The sequence below is a fragment of the Bufo bufo genome, chromosome 5 (assembly GCF_905171765.1).
Source record: "Bufo bufo chromosome 5, aBufBuf1.1, whole genome shotgun sequence".
NCBI lineage: Eukaryota > Metazoa > Chordata > Amphibia > Anura > Bufonidae > Bufo > Bufo bufo.
Window position 1 is genome coordinate 220,152,077 of NC_053393.1, and position 18,956 is coordinate 220,171,032.

The 18,956-nt window shown below is 45.3% G+C and overlaps 1 protein-coding gene across 4 annotated transcripts in view; it reads right to left on the reverse strand.

The window, feature by feature from the left end:
• Window positions 1-299: 299 nt before the first annotated feature.
• Window positions 300-18,956, reverse strand: part of ULK4 (unc-51 like kinase 4) — an 837,710-nt gene continuing 819,053 nt past the window's right edge. For all 4 annotated transcript variants that reach the window (XM_040432903.1, XM_040432904.1, XM_040432901.1 and 1 more), the window contains exon 37: window positions 300-670. In XM_040432903.1, the coding sequence (XP_040288837.1) occupies window positions 604-670 (67 nt within the window). In that variant the 3' untranslated portion in view covers window positions 300-603. The remainder of the gene's footprint in view (window positions 671-18,956) is intronic.

The following is an 18,956-nucleotide window of genomic DNA, read 5'->3' on the forward strand; positions in this document are numbered from 1 at the left end:
GCGGTAGTTGCAGAGAAAGCGGAGCTTCTAGGTGTAACCGCAATGCCCCCATTGCTCCTAGAGTTTCATTTGCATATATTAAAACTTCATTTTTCTCAGCAATGCGGGCACATATGTACATGGCATCAACACAGATGCCGTCAGCTGCCAAGCGCACATGTAACAGGTCAGCCAGTTTCATAGATCTGACAGATGTACATTAAGAAAAACCTTCAAGTCATCACTACATAAAATTTGAAAAAGCATTATGTGAAAAAATGCCATTAAACAAAAGCCCTTATAAATCACATTCTGTTTATTGAAAGGTATATAAAACAAGAAAAACTGCATTTCATAAGAAAATAGACAACAATTGTTCCAGGCACCTGTGTGTTTTCAAGCCAATTAGCATAACTATTCTGTTGGTCAGAAGACCACAGACCCTAATACATGTACATACAAAAGATATACATTTACATTCAACAATACAGTAACATTAAGGCAACGGTTTTCTAATAAGAAAATAACAATTTGCACCTTTAAGAATGTGGATGAATTTTTGTACAATATGAAGTTTCCTTTTCCAGTCCTTGTGAGCATGTAACGATAACATTCTCCTGGAGTCTATCGACGTCCTACTGTGCTGAGGATCTCTGATGCCAGAGAAGTAACCGCAATATCTTTATTCAAGCTGAAATAAAAATCACAGTATTTTAGATGTGAATCACACTAGTAACAGAAAATATTCCTGACACATGAAAGCATTTCTGTCACGTTCAGTGTGGGGGAAAAACTCCACACTGAACACCGGAGGGAAGGGTAACAGTAACTGGGCCTGAAAACTAGGGAAGAAACAGGTCACCTCCTTACCAACCCTAATCCGGGCCCTTAACTACCTATCAATATGAATAGACCCTGAAGGTAGGAATATTCATATGCAGGATACCTAGGCCCTTATTTCCCTATAAGGTCCTTGAAAAAGGTTAGGACCAAAGACAACCCATTCCTCCCCAGATGGACGAATGGAAGTCTCTGTCTCAGGTCCAGATACAAACAACAGGGAATATAACAAACACAAACAAACGCGACATTTAACTTCTGTAGAGGCGGACAAACAGGAAAACCAGAGACGGACTCACACCAGCTCAGCCAAACCCAAAGCTATCTACCGCATAGACAAAAGGGTGGGGTCAGACTATAAAGGGTAGAAGTGATGACCACTGAGCAACAGCTGAGAAAAGGGAAGTGGTCATTAACCCTATCAACGCTGAATCAAGAGAAATCCAGGAGGCTGTTTGATTCCTCCCCGCTCAGCCAGTCTCCTTGATTTCCTGACATCAGTCACCTGAGGGACTGTGACAGTACCACCCTTCTACAGGTGACCTCCGGGCACCCAGGACCGACCTTATCAGGATGGGCTCTGTGAAAGGCCTTCACCAGACGATTCGCATTAACATCGGCCGCTGGAACCCACATCCTCTCCTCTGGTCCGTAACCCTTCCAGTGGACGAGATACTGGAGGGATCTACGGAGAACTCGGGAGTCCACAATCCTGCTGATTTGAAATTCTAAATTACCGTTCACCATGACAGGAGCGGGAGGCAAGGAGGACGGCTCAACAGGTTCGACACATTTCTTCAACAATGACTTATGAAATATGTTATGAATTTTCAAAGCCTGAGGAAGTTCAAGACGGAAGGCTACAGGGTTAACAATGGCAGTTATCTTATATGGACCAATAAATCTTGGGCCCAACTTCCAAGAAGGTACCTTAAACTTAATGTTTCTTGTGGACAGCCACACAGAATCACCCACTCTCAGGTCTGGACCATTTATACGTCTCCTGTCAGCCACATGCTTAAACGTACCTGTTGCCCATCTTTTTCAGGTTATTTAGAATTTTCCGCCAAATCGAAGACAAAGAAGAGGAAAATCGTTCCTCCTCAGGAATACCAGAAGTTTGAGAACCAGAAAATGTGCCAAACTGCGGATGGAATCCATATGCCCCAAAAAACGGCGACTTATCAGTTGACTCCTGTCTACGGTTATTAATGGCAAACTCAGCTAACGACAAGAATGAAGACCACTCCTCCTGGTTCTTCGAAACAAAATATCTCAAGTAAGTCTCCAGATTATGATTGGTGTGCTCCGTCTGTCCGTTCGACTGAGGATGAAAAACCGAAGAAAAAGGACAATTTTAGCCCCAGTCGAGTAGAGAACGCTTTTCGGAATCTGGAAACAAACTGAGTCCCCCAATCGGACACCACATCAGAGGGAATGCTATGTAGTTTCACGATGTTATCGACAAACACCTGTGCAAGAGTTTTGGCATTAGGTAGAGCAGACAATGCTATAAAATGCGCCATTTTGCTAAACCGATCAACTACCACCAGGATCACGTTTTTTTTCCAAAGAATTCGGTAAATCCATGATAAAGTCTATGGACAAATGCGTACAAGGTCTGGACAGGATGGGTAACTGAAGAAGAGATCCAGAAGGCAGAGTATGTGTCACCTTAGAACGAGCACAGGTACAACAGGCTGACACATAGTCCTTAAACACACTTACGCAGCCCCGGCACCAAAATCTGCGCGAGATGAGATCGACAGTGGATCTACTGCCAGGGTGTCCAGCCAAGACAGTACAGTGATGTTCCTCAAATACCTTATGACGTAAGTCTGAAGGAACAAACAATTTCCCTGGAGGACAAGAGTCCGGTGCATCCTCTTGGGCCTCCAACACCAGGATATAGGGCAGATATGACTACCCCTTCAGACAAAATAGGACTTGGATCTTTAGAATCACCCCCCCCCCCCCCCCCCCCAGGAAAGCTGCGCGAGAAAGCATCCGCCTTGACGTTCTTAACACCAGGGCGGTAGGCGACAATGAAGTTAAATCTGGTGAAAAACAGCAACCATCTGGCCTGCCTTGGATTCAGTTGTTTAGCCGACTCAAGGTAAGCCAGATTTTTGGGATCAGTAATTACCATAATAGGATGAAATTCTTCTTCCAACCAATGGCGCTATTCTTCGAAAGCCAACTTAATGGCCAGCAATTCCCCATTACCCACGTCAGTCTGGAGTTTTTTAGAGAAAAAAGCACATGGGCGCCATTTACTAGGTGAAAAACCTTGCGACAAAACTGGTCCCACCCCTACCTTGGATGCGTCAACCTCTACAATGAATGGCTGAGACACGTCCGGTTGCACCAGAATAGGGGCTGAAGCAAAACATTCCTTCACAGCAGAAAAGGCTTGTAAAGCCGCCTCAGACCAAACAGAGAAATCGACCCCCTTCCTAGTCATGTCTGTTAAAGGTTTAACCACAGTTGAATAGTTCAAGATGAATTTATGGTAGTAGTTGGTGAATCCCAAAAACCGCATAAGCTCTTTCAGATTTTCGGGTCGATCCCAGTCCAACACCAGACGGACTTTCTCGGGATCCATACGAAAACCTGAGGATGAGAGCAGGTAACCCAGGAATTGCACTTCCTGAACAGCAAAAATACATTTTTCCAACTTCGCATTCAATTTATTCTCTCTTAGGATCTGTAACACCTGTCTCACATGATCCTGATGAGTCTCCATTTCTGGAGAATAAATAAGTATGTCATCCAGATATACAACAACAAATCTCCCCACCAGATGATGAAAGAGGTCATTGATAAAGTGTTGAAAAACCGCTGGAGCATTGGTTAACCCAAAAGGCATGACCAGGTATTAAAGGCCATCTTCCATTTGTCCCCCTCTTTTATCCTTACCAAATTATATGCCCCCCTCAGATCCAATTTAGAGAACATCTTGGCACCGACAATTTGATTAAACAAATCCAGAATCAAAGGAAGGGGGTAAGGATCACGGACGGAAACACGGTTGAGCTCACGGAAGTCCAGACATGGTCTAAGGGTACCATCTTTTTTTTTTACAAAGAAGAACCCAGCAGCCACTGGGGATTTGGATGGTCTGATATGACCCTTCGCCAAGCTCTCGGTGATATACTCTCGCATAGCCTTTCTTTGGGGCTCCGAAAGATTATACAACCGAGATTTGAGCAGTTTAGCTCCAGGAATAAGATTGACGGGACAATCATACTCTCGATGCAGGGGTAACTCCTGGGGACCACTCTCAGAAAACACATCAGAAAATTCAGAAACTAACGAGGGTACAGTTTTAGTGGTGACCACAGAGAAAGACGCATTAAGACAGTTGTCCATGCAAAAATCACTCCAATCGAGAATCTGTCTCGCTTGCCAGTCGATGGTAGGGTTATGTTTGCTTAACCATGGTAAGCCCAAAAACATAGGAGCAGGCAGACCCCTCCAACACATAACACGAGACAGATTCCTGATGGAAATCACCCACTCTTAAATGGATGTCATTTACCACCTGCGACAGGTATTTTTGGGTAAGGGGTGCAGAATCAATTGCAAAGACAGAAATGATTTTCTCTAGTGCACTAGTAGTCAATCCATGAATATGAACAAACTATCCATCAATCAGGTTAACCCCAGCCCCACTGTCGATAAATACCTCGATTTTTACAGTTTTGGACTCTAGCGCCACCTCAGCAGACAGGGTACTACCATTAAAAGATAAAAGTAAATTTTCTTGCTCCCCACCCACACCACCAATAGTTATTTGGGGATTAAGCGTTTTTTTTTTTGTTCACACCTTGACGCTGAATGTACGGACAAATATTCACGAAATGTCGCTTTTTTCTATAACAAAAACAGACTCCCTTTATATGACCAGAGCTCTTACCAGCAGTCCTAGGAGTAGCTCCCCCCAACTGCATAGGCTCCTCACAAGGCGTAACCACAGGTGTCTCTTTACAATAAGTGTAAAAGGAAGCCGCCACCTTATTTGACAGTACGTCCTGAGGGTGAGGACCCTTAGATCTCCCCCTCAGGTGTCTATCCAGATGTACAGCAAGGGACATAGCTGCTTCCAATGACTCAGGTTTTTCATGAAAAGCCAACGCGTCCTGCAGCCTCTCAGGTAGACCCTGACAGAACTGACTACGGAGGGCTGGATCATTCCACTCCGTATCCGTAGCCCATATCCTATATTCAGAGCAATAGATTTCCGCAGAGCATTCTCCCTGCCGTACACCACGTAAATTGGTATCAGCCTGAGAGATCCGATCCGGGTCATCATAAATAAGACCCAAGGCTCTAAAAAATTCATCTACCGACTGGAGGGACGGTGATCCAGTCGGCAGAGAAAAAGCCCAAGACTGTGCATCATCCTTAGGGCTCATGCACACGACCGTATCCCTTCCGAGACATACGGTCCGTGAGCAGGCCATATGTCCCGGAGCAGCATACATCGTGCGGCCGGGAGCGCACAGCATCATAGGTTACTATGATGCTGTGCACATCGGGCTGCCTGCAGGGCAATTGTCCCGCACTTATATGATATTATGAGTGCGGAACAATAGCCCCGCTGGCGGCCTGATGCACACAGCATCATAGTAACCTGTAACATAGTAACATAGTACATAAGGCCAAAAAAAGACATTTGTCCATCCAGTTCGGCCTGTCATCCTGCAAGTTGATCCAGAGGAAGGCAAAAAAAAAACTGTGAGGTAGAAGCCAATTTTCCCCACTTTAGGGGAATAAAAAATTCTTTCCCGACTCCAATCAGGCAATCAGAATAACTCCCTGGATCAACGACCCCTCTCTAGTAGCTATAGCCTGTAATATTATTACACTCCAGAAATACATCCAGGCCCCTCTTGAATTCCTTTATTGTACTCACCATCACCACCTCCTCAGGCAGAGAGTACCATAGTCTCACTGCTCTTACCGTAAAGAATCCTTTTCTATGTTTGTGTACAAACCTTCTTTCCTCCAGACGCAGAGGATGTCCCCTCGTCACAGTTACAGTCCTGGGGATAAATAGATGATGGGATAGATCTCTGTACTGACCCCTGATATATTTATACATAGTAATTAGATCTCCCCTCAGTCGTCTTTTTTCTAAAGTGAATAACCCTAATTTTGATAATCTTTCAGGGTACTGTAGTTGCCCCATTCCAGTTATTACTTTAGTTGCCCTCCTCTGGACCCTCTCCAGCTCTGCTATGTCTGCCTTGTTTACAGGAGCCCAGAACTGTACACAGTACTCCATGTTTGGTCTGACTAATGATTTGTAAAGTGGTAGGTGTCATGGCCCACTCTGACGATGTGCGGAGGTCAGCCAGGATTGCAGCACGAGTCTAGTATTTGTTTTGATGCTGTGCTGGATCCGCCTCGCATCAGGTGCACTGGGTGGAGTCATTAGTTTAAATAGTCTCCAGCTAAGGTGCTCTGAGCGGATTATACTCTTCATTGTGGTCTTGGAAGGAAGGTTGGCTGTTTGTTCCTGCTCTCAGCAGATAAGTGTATTTTCTTGTTTGGTTGTTTATGTCATCTATCCCATCCAGGTTCTGTGCGAGCTGGCAGCTCCTTTCTCCCCACTTCACCATCTCAGGGAGTTCAGGGTTCTGTTAGCATAGGCTGGTGGACACAGCAAATCTACCATCAAGATTTGGTCTGTGGGCTGAGCATTGTAGGGAAAGAGGGATAAATTAGGAGGTGACCCTTCCCCCGTCTCTCGTCCAGAGCCTGGTTGGTGTGTTATCTGTTTAACTGTGCACGTCCGCCGTGACATTATAATCCGCCATACTGTGACTGCCATTTCTCAGTGTTTATGGGATGGCGTCAATTGAAGCACTGGTTGACCGCATGCAGGGTTTGTCCCTGGAGGTTGCGGATATACGTAGTACGGTCACACAGTGTCAGAGGGTGTTGGCTTCAGGTACAGGTCAAATTGTTGGGGAGCCTAAAGTCGCTCTTCCGGAGAAATTTGCAGGGGGTACTGATGATTTTTTCCGTTTCAAGGAATCATGTAGGTTGTACTTTCGTTTGTGCCCATTTTCATCAGGTAATGAGGATCAGAGGGTGGGTATCGTCATGTCTTTGCTGAAAGGGGACGCGCAATCCTGGGCTTTTTCCCTGCCGCCCGATTCTCTGGCTCTCCGGTCGGTGGAGGAATTTTTTAATGCCCTGGGATTGATTTACGATGACCCAGATCGAGTTTCAATGGCAGAATCAAAATTACGTAACTTACTACAGGGTAAACATACTTCTGAGATTTACTGCACAGAGTTTAGGAGGTGGGCTACTGAGTCGGGGTGGAACGACCCTGCGTTACGTAGCCAGTTTTGTCAGGGGTTATCTGAAAGGTTGAAGGATGCTCTGGCTTTTCATGAATACCCTGATACTTTGGAAAATGCAATGTCTTTGGCGATACGTTTGGATAGACGTATCAGAGAGAGGGGTAAGGGTCCCTCTGTGCAGGGGATTCCTCCCGCGTGTAGTTTTGTTCCACCAGCTGCCCAGGGAGATATTGCTTGTTATTCTGGCCTAGGAGAGGAACCCATGCAGTTAGGTCAGATATCTTTCCATTCGGATAGTAGAGACTTTTGTAAAGCGCACAATTTATGTTTCTTTTGTGGAAAGAGGGGTCATTTTGTTTTTTCTTGTCCGTATGTTGAACCACAGGGGAGAGTGATAAAGAAAAAAGAAAAAGAAAAAAAAACCTCCCTCACACTTGGTGGTATGAATGGTGTGGTGGAGCAGACTGGTGGTATGCAGTTCCCGTTTTCTCCTTTCAGCTATGGTGGCGCTAGAGTCTCGAAATGTGTTTGTTGATGTTTTTCTTGATTGTGGTGCTGGGGTAAATTTAATTGACTTTCTGTTTCTTCAGGGTTTGGGACTAAGTATTTGCACGTTAGAGAACGAGATTCGTGTTTTTGTCATTGATTCTTCCCCTCTTTCTCAAGGGAGCTTTACTCACGTTGTTCATGATATTCATTTAAGGGTGGGTGATTCACATACTGAGATTATTTCCTGTTTCGTCATGAAGGATTTGCCAGCTCCAATAGTTTTGGGGTTGCCATGGTTGTCTAAACATAACCCAACTATAGACTGGCAGGCGAGACAAATCATTGGTTGGAGCAAGTTTTGTTCGGATAATTGTCTTGTCACATCTATTTCTGAAGTGTCCGTTACGGCCTTGCCTCAGTATCTCTCAGATTTTTCGGACGTGTTTGCGGAGGGTGGGGCTCAGGAATTGCCCCCTCATCGTGACTATGATTGTCCTGTGAATCTCATTCCGGGGGCTAAGTTGCCTAAGTCTCGGCTCTACAACCTCTCTCAACCCGAGAGAGAGGTCATGCGAAAGTATGTCGCCGAGGGTTTGGCAAAGGGTCATATTAGACCATCTAAGTCTCCAGTGGCTGTAGGTTTGTTCTTCGTGAAGAAGAAAGATGGATCACTGAGACCGTGTTTGGATTTCCGGGAGCTGAATCGTATTACAGTCCGGGATCCATATCCCCTGCCTTTGATCTCTGATCTTTTTGATCAGATTGTTGGAGCCAAGGTGTTCTCCAAGTTGGATTTGAGAGGAGCATACAATCTGATCAGGATCAAGGAGGGGGATGAGTGGAAAACGGCCTTCAATACGCACGAGGGTCATTTTGAGAAGCTGGTAATGCCTTTTGGGTTGCCGAATGCGCCAGCGGTATTTCAGCGATTCGTCAATGATATTTTTCATCATTTGGTGGGGAGGTTCGTAGTAGTCTACCTTGATGACATTTTAATTTATTCTCCTGATCTGAAGACCCATCGGGATCATGTGAGACAGGTTTTGACGATCCTGCGGGAGAATAAGTTATACGCCAAATTGGAGAAATATTTGATTGCGGTGCAAGAGCTTCCATTTTTGGGATACATGCTTTCTGATTCTGGTTTTCGTATGGACCCCGAAAAGGTCCGGGCGGTTCTGGAGTGGGACCGACCGGAGAATCAGAAAGCTTTGATGCGATTTTTGGGGTTTACGAATTATTATAGAAAATTTATTTTGAATTATTCCACGCTAGTCAAACCTCTTACTGATATGACCAAGAAGGGCTCTGATGTCTCTGTCTGGTCGGATGAGGCATTGCAGGCCTTTTCGGCTATTAAGGAGCGTTTTGCGTCTGCTCCCATTCTGGTGCAGCCGGATGTATCTCAGCCATTCGTGGTCGAGGTTGATGCATCAGAGGTGGGGGTTGGGGCGGTGCTTTCGCAGGGTCCTTCTCCTGGTAAGTCGGTCCCGTGTGCCTTCTTCTCCAGGAAGCTCTCGGTCGCTGAGAGGAATTATGATGTTGGAGATAGGGAGTTGTTGGCGATCAAGTTGGCCTTTGAAGAATGGCGTCACTGGTTAGAGGGGGCTTCTCACCCCGTTACTGTGTATACAGACCATAAGAATTTGGCTTACCTGCAATCTGCCAAGCGTCTGAACCCTAGACAGGCCAGATGGTCATTGTTTTTTACCAGGTTAAATTTCGTGGTTACCTTTCGCCCAGGGGTCAAGAACGTCAAGGCAGATGCCTTGTCTCGCAGCTTCCCTGGGGGAGGTGATTCAGAAGATCCAGCGCCGATTTTGGCGGATGGAGTGGTGGTCTCCGCTCTGTACCCTGAATTGGAGATGGAGGTGTTGGGAGCTCAGGAGGGGGCTCCTGGTTCGTGTCCCCCAGGGAGGTTGTTTGTTCCTGAGGGCCTACGATACAAGGTGTTCAAGGAACATCACGATACTGTTCTCGCTGGACATCCTGGTGGTAAGTCCACCTGTGATCTGGTGTCCCGGAGGTTCTGGTGGCCAGGTTTGCGTAAGAGTATTGAGAATTACGTGGCAGCTTGTGAAACCTGCGCTCGGTCTAAGGTTGCTCATACTCGACCGCCTGGTTCACTTCTTCCATTGTCTATTCCATCTCGTCCTTGGACACATTTGTCCATGGACTTTATTACGGACCTACCGAGTTCCTCCGGGAGAACAGTGATCTTGGTGGTAGTCGATCGTTTCAGTAAAATGGCTCACTTTATACCACTAACAAGTCTGCCTAACGCTAAGACTCTTGCGCAGATTTTTGTGGATAATATTGTTAAATTGCACGGTATTCCTTCAGGTATTGTCTCTGATAGGGGCACGCAGTTTGTCTCCAGGTTTTGGAGGGCGTTCTGCTCTCGACTTGGCATTCAACTTTCTTTCTCGTCGGCTTTTCATCCACAGTCGAATGGTCAGACGGAGCGTACTAATCAAAACCTGGAGACCTACTTGAGGTGCTTTGTGGCTGAGAATCAGGAGGACTGGTCCTCATTCTTGCCCTTAGCAGAATTTGCATTGAATAACCGTAGGCAGGAGTCCACAGGTAAGTCGCCATTTTTTTGGCGCATACGGTTTCCATCCTCAGTTTGGTACCTTTTCTGGGTCTGGTTCCTCCGGGATGCCAGAGGAGGAGAGATTCTCTTCTGCCTTATCCTCTATCTGGCGGGGGATTCAAGGGAATTTGGAGAGGATGGGTGAGAGGTATAAACGAATGGCTGACAGGAGACGTGTGACTGGTCCGGACCTGTGTGTGGGTGATTTGGTGTGGTTGTCCACTAGGAATATCAAGTTGAGAATGCCATCTTGGAAACTGGGTCCAAGATTTGTTGGTCCATATAAGATTTCTGCTGTGATCAATCCTGTGGCATTTCGACTTGATCTGCCGCAGACTTGGATGATCCACGATGTCTTCCACAAGTCTTTACTAAAAAAATATGTTAAACTGGTGGTACCATCGCCATTGCCTCCTCCTCCTGTTCTGGTCGAGGGAAACTTGGAGTTTGAGATCTCCAGGATTCTCGACTCAAGAGTTCTGCGGGGTTCCCTCCAGTACCTGGTTCACTGGAGGGGATACGGTCCTGAGGAGAGGATGTGGGTTCCGGCGTCAGATGTCAACGCCAGCCGTCTGGTGAGGGCCTTTCATAGGTCCCATCCGGATAAGGTTGGTCTAGGGTGTCCGGAGGTCACCCGTAGAGGGGGGGGGGGGTACTGTCATGCCCCACTCTGACGATGTGCGGATTTCAGCCAGGATTGCAGCACGAGTCTAGTATTTGTTTTGATGCTGTGCTGGATCCGCCTCGCATCAGGTGCACTGGGTGGAGTCATTAGTTTAAATAGTCTCCAGCTAAGGTGCTCTGAGCGGATTATACTCTTCATTGTGGTCTTGGAAGGAAGGTTGGCTGTTTGTTCCTGCTCTCAGCAGATAAGTGTATTTTCTTGTTTGGTTGTTTATGTCATCTATCCCATCCAGGTTCTGTGCGAGCTGGCAGCTCCTTTCTCCCCACTTCACCATCTCAGGGAGTTCAGGGTTCTGTTAGCATAGGCTGGTGGACACAGCAAATCTACCATCAAGATTTGGTCTGTGGGCTGAGCATTGTAGGGAAAGAGGTCAGGGAAAAATTAGGAGGTGACCCTTCCCCCGTCTCTCGTCCAGAGCCTGGTTGGTGTGTTATCTGTTTAACTGTGCATGTCCGCCGTGACAGTAGGACTATGTTCTCATCACGGGCATCTATGCCCCTTTTGGTGCAACCCATTATCTTATTGGCCTTGGCAGCAGCTGCCTGACACTGGTTTTTGCAGCTTAGTTTGCTGTTTATTAAAATTCCTAAATCCTTTTCCATGTCAGTGTTACCGAGTGTTTTACCATTTAGTATGTACGGGTGACTTGCATTATTCCTTCCCATGTGCATAACTTTACATTTGTCAGTGTTAAACCTCATCTGCCACTTATCTGCCCAAGCCTCCAGTCTATCCAGATCGCTCTGTAGTAGTATACTGTCCTCTTCAGTGTTAATTACTTTACACAGTTCAGTGTCATCTGCAAAAATTGATATTTTACTATGCAAGCCTTCTACAAGATCATTAATAAATATATTGAAGAGAATAGGGCCCAATACTGACCCCTGAGTTACTCCACTAGTGACAGTGACCCAATCTGAGTGTGTACCGTTAATAACCACCCTCTGTTTTCTATAATTGAGCCAGTTACTTACCCAGATTCAAGGTTAGGTGGCTCACTCACTGATGTACAATGGAATGGGTGCACTGCCACACAGCACTCCCTTTTGCTGTTTGAGAGTACAATTTGGAGAACAAGGGTTTGGCGTCACTCAATATCTGGCACAAATATAGGCAGGCAAAGGACAATATTCAGGAATATTATTTATTAGGTTACTCACAACATGTTGTGTAAAATAACAAGATACTTACCCACATACAGACGTTTTCTCCCAGTCCGAGCATTCTCATTTTATATACTAACCTTTCATGCGGTACAGTGTCAAATGCTTTGGAGAATTCCAGATATATACGACATCCATTGATTCGCCGCTGTCAAGTCTAGAACTTACCTCCTCATAGAAACTGATTAAATTAGTTTGGCATGACCAATCCCTCATGAAGCCATGCTGATATGGCGTTATTTGCTTATTTCTGTTGAGATGCTCTAACATAGCATCTCTCCGAAAACCTTCAAACCTGTGATGCTGTGCGCTCCCGTGCCCACGATGTATGCCGCTCCGGGACATATGGACCGTATGTCTCAGAGGGCATACGGTCGTGTGCATGATCCCTTAAGCAAAGAAATGATAATACCCACACATTGACACTCATCCCCAGAAAAGTATGGATACAGCCTAAAGTACAACTTACACGATTCCCTGAACCGTATGAAACGGTCACTACACCCAGAAAATCTGTCCTGGAGGGCAACCTTAGGTTCAGGGCAGGCCTGGTACCCACCATCGGAACCAGCCGTCTGTGGTCTCTGAATCCGTAATACTGTCGTGCGGAGGTCAGCTACCTCCAATGACATCGCTGCAGCTGTTCGACCAGTGCAGACATAGGATCCATAGCTGCACTGACCTGGACGAAATGGCGGTAGATAATGACACATTCAGTGTGGGGGGAAAACTCTACACCGAACACAAACTTCTGTAGAGACGGATGAGCAGGAACACCAGAGACGAACTCACATCAGCTCAGCCAAACCCAAATGAAGCTATCTACCGCATAGTCAGAAGGGTGGGATCAGACTTTAAAGGGTAGAAGTGATGAGTCTGACCACTGAGCAACAGCTGAGAAAAGGGAAGTGGTCATTAACCCTATCAACGCTGAATCAAGAGAAATCCGGGAGGCTGTTAGATTCCTCTACGCTCAGCCAGTCTCCTTGATTTTCTGACGTCACCTGAGGGACCGTGACAATTTTCTCCAGCAGTGAAAGATTTACACATCACAGTCTACATGAACTTTACTCTGCGGCAGGCTAAATTGCCAACAGTGCCAACATATTAACAGTGAATCTATCAAAATGGCTCCATACTTGGAGGTTGAATGGAACTGTAATATATGTGCGTGCATAAACCCTAAGGCCACTTTCACACATCAGTGTTTGGTCAGTGATTTCCATCAGGGATGTGAGCCAAAACTAGTTACGGTTCAAAAACACAGAACAGTTGCAGATCTTTCCATTATACCTTATCTTTCTGTAGGCTTCACTCCTGGTGTTGTCTCACAATCACTGATGAAAATCACTGATCAAACACAGACTGTGTGAACGCGTCTAAGGACTCATGCACACGAACCTGTGCTGCCCATTCCGTGCATTGAATTGCGGTCCCCAGTGCACGGGCACTGTCTGTGTGGCTGGCGCAGACAGATGCAGACCCATTCAACAAGTACTGTTTCTTTTGTGGTGCAGAGGCACGGACAGAAGACCCACAGAATCGCTCCATAGTGCTTCAGTGGGGTTCTGTACTGCACCTTCCAGATTGCGGACACATTCACGTGAATGGGTCCACATCATTGATGTGGTGCACAAACGGTCGATGCCCAGACCCGCTGTTTTGTGGGCCCGGCTGGCACACATTTGTGTACATGAGCCCTAAGGTGCATAAATCCAGAGTGAATACGTTCCTTCACTGACCCCAGGTTCCAATTCCCATTAAACAAACCCCCAAGACACTTCGACATCTAAAGTGGGGAAGGTCGGTGTGACTCAGAAAAAGTGAGCACACTCCAGCAGTTTGCAGGGGCACATCAGCTCATCTTAATTATTGAATATGGAAGTCCTTTATTGTACCTGAAATCTCCCAGCATTCATGCTGGCTCAATCAGGGGTTTTTCTAGTCATTTAAAGGAGGCTTTCTAGCTTTCATACAATCAGTGGACAGAAGATCATTTCACAACTAAGCTACCATTCCATTGCGCCACTGATTCCGCAATCGGGCTGTGCTCATATGACCATCTAACTGGCTGTGGGCTGTTCAGATACATAAGAGTGACTGGTCCCTCAGTCTGGTCGCATCCGTTTTTCTTTTCTGCTGCACACTTTTGGTCTGGTGATACACGTGAGAACTAGTGCACTGGTGCAGGGGTTACTGGTCTTGTATTTTCTGACGTTTGCACACTTTGCGTGATCCTTTTACAGAAAGGATGATGAAGGGTAGGGATGTTTGGATTTGCTCATCAGCATTATGTTGGTACAGCGTTCATTTAAAAAAAAGTTTGAAGCCGGACAGAATGTTAAATTCCTGTGTGCAGAGAGGGTCAGGATGTGTGCTGGCATTCTGAAGCTTCCTGCCAATGTAGTGGTCACACCCTGCAGCAAGCCTGCTAATGTTCTCCAAAGTGAAAAAGATTTTATGCATAGACTATGAATGTCATAAATAATAAATCCAGTCTATGGCGAGTGGAGATCACATAATATATGTTTTTAATATACTTTGCTTATTTTCAAAAAATGTCCAGAGCCTAAACCCAGTGTAATAGCAATCATTTATTTATTGGTTTCATATTCTCAGCATTGCAGCCTAGATTTCTGCTGACCACATGGTTTCCGTAATACGAAGAGGTAAGTTTTTTTTTTTTTTTTTTTTTTTTTAACTGGTATTTGAAATATTTACTGATTCCCCATGCTCACAAGTCTTCACAAATCAATAATGCTGCACAAGCCAAAGAAATTGAAGCTTGGTGCTCTGTACACCTTTCTTGCCATTTGCTGCTGATGCTTCCATTATGTAAATGTCCTCTCAATCTGTATGTGCTTTATATATAGTGCTCCCCAGAATTATAGGACAAGGTGAAGTATCTAGTACTTGTTACCTCATTAAAAGGGCAAGTTCACCTTTTTACAAGATATATAGAATACATTTTTATTTCAGTGACTGAAAAAAGCTACAGGAGTTGCTGGCCTTGTTTCTCATGCTGCAGATTCACTCCATATTTTACCCTATGCATTGTGCAAACAGGTATCTCCCAAGGAAAGAGAACCATCTCACTGCCAACACCTTGTGGAAGTGACTCCCTACAAGTCAAAATCAGACTTTTTAACAAGCTTTAAGATATGACAAGGGAAAATAGCTAAGTCAAATATCCATCAGCTCTCCATTTGCTGCAAAACTACAACTCGCAGCATGCCTAGACTGCCTACAGCTATCAGCCTACAACAGGGCATGGTGGGAATCGTAGTTTTACAACAGCTGGAGAGCCGCAGGTTGGCCATCCCTGGTATACAGCAATGGTCAGGAACCTTTGGCACTCAGATGCGATGAAACTACAACTTCCAGCATGCTCCATTCACTTACATGGGAGTTCTGAAAACAACTAAGCAAGTGTGCATGCTTGGAGTCGTAGTTTCACCACAGCTGAACGTTGCTGATCCCTGGTATAGAGAGTTACTGGCAATGCTTCATGGGAAAACAATGTGCAAAGGTGTATCTCTCAAGGAAAGAGAACCGTGCCAAAATCTGACTCCATATCAAAGCCTTGAGAGCCACTTTCCCAAGGTGGCACTAGCGAGATGGTTCTCTTTCCTTGGGAGATACCTCTTTGCATATTGTTTTCCCATGAAGCGTTGCCAATAAGTCTCCATACCATGGATCACTTCCAGTAAGTCTCCACACAGGGCTGGTCTCTTTAACTAACTAATCTGCATCCAAAGCATCGCACTCAGCCAGCCAGAATCCAATTCTGTACTCATGAAGGGCAAGCACCCCAAAACAGCTGTCTATGGATGGATATTTGGCTAGGCTGTTTTCCTTTGTCGTATCCAAAGGCTTTTTAACAATTCAGATTTTGAATCATAGGGATCCATTCGAACAAGGTGGCCCTAGCGAGATGGTTCTCTTTCCTCGGGAGCTACCTCTTTGCATATTGTTTTCCTACGAAGCATTGCCAATAAGTCTCCATACAGGGTTGGTCATTTGAATGACAGCCAGTACCCTACCTAAGCAGCACCCTATGCATTACTGAAAGGTGAAATCCAAGGAGGAAATTCATAGTGGAAATTCACAGCATAAATAGCACCGAAGGTCAAGTTCCCTATTTTATTTCTACAGCATGCGGATGCAGTTTGGTAAATTCCCTGCACCTTTTTGCAGATTTGTAACAGCAAGTACATTACTTGTAGATGTAACCTTATGCTGGATTCTGAGCTAAAATCTTGTATGTTACCTGGACAGGGGTGCGTATTTTGAAACAGAATTTCCTTATGGATTTTCATGTCGATTTCTCTGCGTTTCCACACTATATCCTCATTTGTCACTTGTGGATTTTGATGCAATTTTGGAAAAAATAAGCAAAGTATGCACGAGATTTGACAAATCTCATAAATTTTTCGGATACTGTATTATGCTGTGGGAGGCTTCATTACATACTGCACCCCGAAAAAGTATTTGCCCTTCACCCGACTTCTATCTTGGATAACTTTAATATATACGAAAAAGATAACATGAACACATAATGCAAGTCTTTAATGATATTTCCATTTACTGAAGATAAATATTTAATCAAAATCTATATCATCTGTGTGAAAAACTAAAATGCCCCCTAAACCTAAAAACTGGTTGTGCCACCCTTGTAACAAATGCAATCAAACATTTACAATATTTTGTGATGAGTCTTTTACATCGCAGTGGAGGAATTCTGGCCCGCTCTTCTGTCAGAATTGTCTTAGTTCAGCTACATTGGACGGTTTCTGAGCATGAACTGCCTGTGTAGGAGCCACCTAGGAACGCTTGTTCCCAATAATTGCCCTGTGTAAAGGTGCTGCCGATCATCAGGTCAAAGCACTTCAGTAGCGATCCCTTGTCCCCATACCGTGAAGGTTACTGCTAAATGTTAATGCGCTCTTACCACCTCTGACGAGTAAGGGTACTTTCACACTTGCAGCAGAGGATTCTGGCAGGCAGTTCCGTCGCCGGACGCAAACGGATGCATTTGTGAGACGGATCCGGATGCGGATCTGTCTCACAAATGCATTGCAATATCGTCTCCGTCTCTCCGGTGTCATCCATAAAAACGGATCCGGTATAATTTTTTTTTTGCACTTTTCAAGGTCTGCGGATCCGTTTTGCCGGAACACTTAATGCCGGATCCGGCACTAATACACTTGACTGTAAATTAATGGCGGATCCGGCATTCCAGCAAATGATCAGTATTTTTGGCCGTAGAGAAAAATGCTGTATTTTTTCCGTCCAAAAAACGTAAGAGGGACTGAACTGATGCATCCTGAACGGATTGCTCTCCATTCAGAATGCATTAGGATAAAACTGATCTGTTTTTTTCCGGTATAGAGCGCCAAGGACGGAACTCAATACCGGAAAACTTTAACGCAAGTGTGAAAGTACCCTAAGCAGTTTTTGGGAATGAACAGATCATTCCCGATAGTTGCCTGCTGTGTCAGCCTATGTAAAGGGATCTATAGGTAGTGAATAAACCAAAACATTATTTTGGAGTGTGGTCCATATCAAAGCATATGTGGTGCAAACCGCAATGGATTTCTTTCTCAAGAAAAAAGAAAAACCTGCATGAATCAGAAATGTGAAAGCTTGCACTTTTCCTAACAGTGGGAACAATTAGCACGTCTTCAGTTTTCTCTAAACATAATTGGAACATGCTGATTTTAGCAAACTGGAAACATGCTATTCTCATCCTATTTTTACCTGCGCCTCTCCCTCTGCTCTCCAATTTTAGCTTGTTCTATTTTTACCAGTATACTGCCCCAAATTCCTGTACTTCCTGTGGTTTATTTTTGTTGCAACCTATATATTTCCTATTCATCAAGTACCTGCCTTGCCTGTTTCCTCTCGTCGAGGAAGCTTCCTTTTTTCCCTCAGGATTTCTCTCTCAAAAGTGGTCTCACAGGTCCCACTTCACTCTTCAACCCATTCACATCTTTGCATTATAATATTCCACAAGCATAAAATGAAGCAAAGTGGGGAAAAAGGTACTTGTTGTGTGCTGCTTGCCATGGGGTCAATTTTGATATGTCATAAAAGTTTTGATCGGTGGGTTTCTGAGTGCTGAGACCCCTACTGATCACTAGAACAAGGAAAGAGAAGCATTTGCGCTCTCTCCTCACTGCAGAGGATGGAATTGAGATGGGCCCATAGACTTTCTATTGAGCACATCTCCTGCACAGAGGAGAGAGAACACAATATATGAGCTCTTCCCTTGTTCTAGACCGCGGGATCATTTCATGTGGCCCCTGGACAGAACATATTGTGAAAATGCTACTGCTTCCATTATGGAAGCGGTCATTAGCATGTGGGAGCCACAGGAAGATGAGAAAAGCGCTGCACTGGCTGTCCTCACCTCTCCTGGTCTTCTTCAGGCCCCGCGGTGTGTCCTGACACGTTCAGAGCCAAGATGTAGTGCACGTAGACGCGCACTATGACCTTACGCTGTGCGCTGTCAGGTCACAGTACAGGGCGGCGGGAAGAAGACCAGGGAGGGTAAATGAATCTGCGCTGTCCGGACCTGGAGAGGTAAGTTTATTTATTTAAACAGACGCCGGCAGACAGGCAGCATATCTAGCTGCCCTGCAATTTTCCATGGTATAGGCCATACGCGTTCCATGTGAGACACAGTACTCGTGCTGTCTTGGACTACACACGTCCACTCAAGCTGGTATTATCTCTGTTCCCTTCCCCTCCCCTCTGTCCGCTAATGTCATACAGCCGACACAGGAGTGGGGTACTTTTCCTCTCTCCATGACCCCTGTCCCCTGATGAATTAGGGGGTCGTGTAGAAGCAGATGAATTGTATCTATCATAGGTTGTCATAT